Below are 5,587 nucleotides of genomic sequence, written 5' to 3' on the forward strand. Positions count from 1 at the left end.
CTCGCGCCCGCCGTCCAACCGGGATCGTTCCAAGGTATGCATCTCTCGTCGATTCTCGGGTTGCCAAGGTTTAGTTTCCTTGTGATTTGATCCCACTAGTGTGTGTGGCTCCGCCCGGCGTGTCATATTTCGGGTGGGATTAAAGGTCCCCACTTCGTTTTCGGGGTTGGGATTGTGGTTTGTTTCATCCACCGATCGTCAGGAATGTGGGTTAAATGTGAGCGGTCGGCCAACGTCTGATATAGGTCAGTTGTCGTCGATGATCCGGTTGGCCTAGCCCATCGGACATTGATCACTGCGTCTCCGATCGCCTACATATTTCAATGCGATTCCCACACATGGTCGTTGGTTCTGCGCATGCATGCCTAGGTTCAGGTCTTCTCATCAGACTTGCAGTTTTTGGTCCGAGCAAGAAATCCTACAGTCCCTGCCTCGTGATTTGTATGTCTGCTCTTCTCTTATTTACTACACTATTGATTCCTTTCTCCCAGCTGCTAATATCGTTCAAATCTTATTAATTTCATTCAAATCCATGTCTATCTAGGATATAGAGTAACTATAGTTCTCCTTTTTCTATATGCGCTAACTATAGTGTTTCTCTGGTTCCTTTCTCAGTATACAAGTTCCAGGTGTTGTGCAGTGGAGTCCCCTTTAAGGTTGCTTCTAGATGTCAAGTGCAAAGCAGGTGCTTGATCCTGCATTTCAAGGAGCTGGCCAAAAACCGTATCCTTTTCATTTCTTCAAATAGGCCCTGTTGCTTTGCTTTCGCCCAATACTTCCCTTGTCTCATTATGTTGCATGCCCCTTAACAACACTACAGTGGGACAGAAATATGGCGGATTGAAGATTTTAAGCCAGTTCCTTTGCCAAAGTCAGATTATGGTAAATTCTACTGTGGAGATTCATATATTGTTCTGCAGGTGATTGTTTCTTCTTTCAGGGGAATCTTTCTGAATTCCTATTTCTTCTCACCAAGAATACCCTTTTTAATACTACTGGTTTTCATCTTTCTGCTAGACGACTTGTAACAGGGGCGGTGCTTACCTCTCTGACATTCACTTCTGGATTGGGAAAGATTCTAGTCAAGTACATCTTCTATAATACCACAACCTTTTCTGTACCGAGCACAATGGCATTTCCCTCTAGCCCAGTACTCATCCTCACTTGATATCTTGTCATACAGGATGAAGCTGGCACTTCAGCAATCAAGACAGTTGAACTTGATTCCATGCTTGGGGGTCGTGCAGTCCAGCACAGGGAACCCCAAGGCTATGAATCTGATAAGTTCCTATCATACTTCAAGCCATGCATTATACCCATGGAGGGAGGTTTTGTTTCTGGGTTTAGAAAGCCAGAGGAGGACAAATTTGAAACACGGCTGTATATTTGCAAAGGAAAGAGAGCTATCAGAGTTAAAGAGGTGTAATACATTTCCTTTCTTCTGGTGCTTTCAGAAATACATATCAAGAACTAATCCTCCAGTGTCTTGTTTATTCAGGTTCCATTTGCTCGTTCCTCACTAAACCACGACGATGTCTTTATCTTGGATACTGAAAAGAAAATATATCAATTCAATGGTGCTAACTCCAATATTCAAGAAAGAGCCAAAGCACTGGAAGTGATCCAACATTTAAAGGACAAGTACCATGAAGGAGTTTGTGATGTTGCAATTGTTGGTGAGATGGCCAACATTTTAACCAAATACTTGTGACATAGTGAAGCAAGTAAAAACATTTACTTATAGTTGCTTTTTATAATAGATGATGGAAAATTGCAAGCAGAATCAGATTCCGGTGAATTCTGGGTCGTTTTTGGTGGTTTTGCGCCAATAGGGAAGAAAGCTCTAAGTGATGATGATGTTATTCTTGAAACTACACCAACAAAGCTTTACAGGTACCCCTACAAGGATTTTTTTTTTTTTGAAATAATTGTAAAAGGATTGCAACATCAAACTAACCAACAATTAGGTACTCATCAATTTTTAACTTATGCAATCTTATAGTGAATTACATATTTGTACCTACAAAAGGCAGTTACACCTATTGTTGAGTCAGAAGTGGGGGCTGTGAGATGTGACTCAGTCCGTTGAGAAGATGGAGACTTCGTACCTCTCTTCGTAAAATAGAAACTTCACATTTAGAAGTTAATGGTTAAATTGTGTAGACATTGAAATAGCTCGACTCTATGCTGAAACTAAAATCCTTTGGACGGTGTTTGGATATCTCTCATTACCATTTCTTAGATTAGCCTGCTCTTTCTATAGGTTTCTGCAATTTTCTGTTAGTCAAGTAATATCTACTGAATGGGCAGCAGACTTCTAGTTGACCCGTAAAGTTATTACTCCCTCTGTCCCATAATATAAGATGTTATTACAACCAATATGCGAGGGAGTAATATATATGGAGTATATCGGTTGTAATAACATCTTATATTATGGGATGGAGGGAGTACTATATATGTAGGTCTGCGTGCCCCATTGTTCGCTAGATTTATTTTACAAGTTTTCAGTCTCAACTTTGTATTCATTCCTTGAACTGTCTTCAGTCTTTACACATGTCAACTGTTATGTTTGCAGTGTCAATAATGGTAAACTGATGTTAGAAGATATTGTTTTGACAAAATCAATTCTTGAGAACACTAAATGCTTTTTACTTGACTGCGGGTCCGAGTTATATGTATGGGTTGGTCGAGTAACACAAGTGGATGATAGAAAAGCTGCAAGTGTGGCGGTTGAGGTAAATGCACAGGACATCCTTTGGAGCTTGTTATCTTGTTCAAATAAGTCATCCTATCTATATCTTTGATTTGCAGGAATTCATTGTTAATCAAAATAGGCCAAAGACAACAAGAGTAACTCAAGTAATTCAAGGTTATGAGGACCATACGTTCAAGTCCAAATTTGATTCGTGGCCTGTAACTAACGCGGCAGGAGCCAGCGGGGAGGATGGCCGAGGAAAAGTTGCAGGTAGTTTATTTTTTATTGTACATTGGGATATTAAAAAGTTCCTCGTTTGATTGGTGTTGATAATACTTTGTTCTCCTCTAGCACTGTTGAAGAAAAAAGGTGATGTTAAGGGAGCCTCAAAAAACAGCCCTGCAGTAAATGAGGAAATTCCTGCTTTGCTAGAAGGCGGTGGAAAGCTTGAGGTTTTGCTTATCATGCATCATAATTTACATGTTATTTTAATAACCACAACTGGAAACAGGAAAATGCCATAAAAACATTATGCACATATTTCAGGTATGGTGTGTTGATGGCAGTGCTAAGACTGCTCTTCCGAAGGAAGATTTTGGAAAATTTCATAGTGGGGATTGTTATATTGTTCTCTACACATATCATTCGGGTGACAAAAGAGAAGAATTCTATCTAACTTACTGGATTGGGAAGAATAGTATACTGGTAATTGGGTTTTCACCGTTCTCAAATGTTTTATATACAGCACCTTATTGTTGGTTATATTTGCTTTCTCGCCTTTTTTTTTCGAAATTGCCCCATATTTTTGTGCCTTTTCTTACTTTGCGTGTGATCACCACATCATTGTGATGATAAATTTGAATTTATGTATTGCACGTTTTCTTCTTGACCTTTCTGTTATTTTTAATGAATTCTTATTCTTCTCAGCACAGTTAGTTATTTATATGTCATGTTTGTTATTAATCCCCACCCCACCACAAAACTGTGAACTTACTCTGTGATTTATTTCTAACAGGAAGATCAGCATACGGCTCTTCAAATAACTAATACAATTTGGAATTCAATGAAAGGAAGACCTATTCTGGTACTGTATTTATGTCGTGACAATTTGCACAATATATCCAGAAAGGAGTTTGACATGTCTTGTATTTGGGTTGCAGGGTCGTATTTATGAAGGGAAGGAGCCTCCACAGTTTATTTCTCTTTTCCAGCCCATGGTTATTCTTAAGGTATGGTCTCTACTTCCTACCTTACTCAAGTAATGTATACTGATTGGGTTCATAATAACTTAATAAGTGCTATCCTGTGAGGAGCAAACTATGGACTGATAGTTCTAAAAAAACTATGGATTGATCTGTATAGCTGAAGATACTTACATTGTCAAGTACTCCCTCTGTAAACTTCTATAAGGCTTTTTAGATCACTAAAGTATGATCTAAAAAGTCCTATAAAAGTTTACAGAGGAAGTACCAACTAAGGTTATTACTAAAATCATGCAGGGTGGAATCAGCTGCGGGTACAAGAATTCTGTACAAGAGAAGGGCTTGCCAGATGAAACATATCCTGGCACTGGTGTCGCTCTTGTTAGAATTAATGGAACGTCAATTCATAACAATAAAACAGTTCAAGTCGATGCGGTATGGTCTACCTCTACCTGTGCTTATTTGATTCCAAATGATAATATTTCTTGGAAGTATGAAACTGTATTTAATGCTTATTTTTATGTTGTTAAGATGACATATCATAATAATGACTAAGAATTTAGTTAGCATCTGAGATTCTTTTTGGTCAAATGTAGTTTCATGACTTGGCATAAATGATTCATAATAGAGTATCGTAATAGTGAACAGTGAAAAATTCATAGTATGGTGGTTTACCCGTGCTGTTACGAAGCAATGCTGTGAAGTAAATATAGTAGGTTAACCTGTGATTGCGCATCCATCATTTGTGCATCTGTGCGTCAAAATTTTGGTGAGTTTTTGTACACAATCATCGTGACTTACGTGTCATTTTATAGTTAATGTGATTGCTTATGAAAAAATGGATTTTACTTCGTAATCATTTGAAATGGATATTAGGGAAAACCAGTGGAAAAAACCAGAGATGGGAGTGGAAAAAAAATCAAAATTGGGAGGAGGGAGGGCTGACCATACGTGGGGGTTTGGACGAAGGAAAGAAGAGCGAAACGTCAACCTTATGTTCTTTCTAAATAGTGGAGATAGAGATTGGACTGATTTTCTGATAATAAAACTCTGTCGCCCACATTCTTGTTCTTCAGAATGACCTTTTAGCTTACTTTGCTCATTAAAAACTTACAAACATCCAGCGTCATTCTCGTTTACATATTTACCACTAACCTTAGGTAGTACAAATCAAACATCTGCTACCTTTAATTAACTTGTCAGTAACAATTTTGTAGGTGTCAACATCCTTGAGTTCCACGAATTGCTTTGTCCTGCAATCTGGAAATTCAATGTTTATATGGATTGGCAACACAAGTTCTTATGAACAACAACAGTGGGCTGCAAAAATTGCTGAGTTCTTGAAGGTATGAAAAAAGATACCACCTTATTATTTCCCCTGTCTTTTCTAGTTAGTGCAATTTCGTGTTTACAAAAAAAGAAGAAGATAAACTGTGCTCCTATTGAGAACTTGTGAATCTGTGAAAGTGAAGCTCATGTTACATTTTCTCATTCTCATTGTTCGTTCTCATGAAATATCTTTCTAGGCCTTAGATCAAATGAGATGACATCTGTTGAGTTGTATATAGTTGTGTTTGTGTGTGGCCATGAGTCCCATATACCCTTGTAAGGTCGGTATGTACGTGACTTGTACTATGATCCTTATGATATAAATGAGACATGTATTACCATGCAAAAAAAGGAAGGGTGA

General features: G+C 38.2%; 1 protein-coding gene across 2 annotated transcripts in view; it reads left to right on the forward strand.

Annotated features, from left to right (window-relative positions):
• Positions 1 to 5,587, forward strand: part of LOC119296028 (villin-2-like) — a 14,053-nt gene continuing 8,466 nt past the window's right edge. The window contains exons 1-15 of one of the 2 annotated variants that reach the window (XM_037574446.1): positions 1 to 34; positions 616 to 723; positions 821 to 920; positions 1,018 to 1,086; positions 1,184 to 1,420; positions 1,499 to 1,676; positions 1,761 to 1,893; positions 2,576 to 2,735; positions 2,812 to 2,965; positions 3,047 to 3,147; positions 3,242 to 3,400; positions 3,711 to 3,779; positions 3,856 to 3,924; positions 4,195 to 4,332; positions 5,115 to 5,243. In XM_037574446.1, coding sequence (XP_037430343.1) covers positions 668 to 723; positions 821 to 920; positions 1,018 to 1,086; positions 1,184 to 1,420; positions 1,499 to 1,676; positions 1,761 to 1,893; positions 2,576 to 2,735; positions 2,812 to 2,965; positions 3,047 to 3,147; positions 3,242 to 3,400; positions 3,711 to 3,779; positions 3,856 to 3,924; positions 4,195 to 4,332; positions 5,115 to 5,243 — 1,752 coding nt within the window. In that variant the 5' untranslated portion in view covers positions 1 to 34; positions 616 to 667. Of the gene's footprint in view, positions 35 to 69; positions 442 to 615; positions 724 to 820; positions 921 to 1,017; positions 1,087 to 1,183; positions 1,421 to 1,498; positions 1,677 to 1,760; positions 1,894 to 2,575; positions 2,736 to 2,811; positions 2,966 to 3,046; positions 3,148 to 3,241; positions 3,401 to 3,710; positions 3,780 to 3,855; positions 3,925 to 4,194; positions 4,333 to 5,114; positions 5,244 to 5,587 lie in introns of those variants that run through there. The other variant, XM_037574447.1, reaches the window with a different exon arrangement.

This window comes from Triticum dicoccoides, chromosome 4B (assembly GCF_002162155.2).
Source record: "Triticum dicoccoides isolate Atlit2015 ecotype Zavitan chromosome 4B, WEW_v2.0, whole genome shotgun sequence".
In the NCBI taxonomy this organism is placed as follows: domain Eukaryota; kingdom Viridiplantae; phylum Streptophyta; class Magnoliopsida; order Poales; family Poaceae; genus Triticum; species Triticum dicoccoides.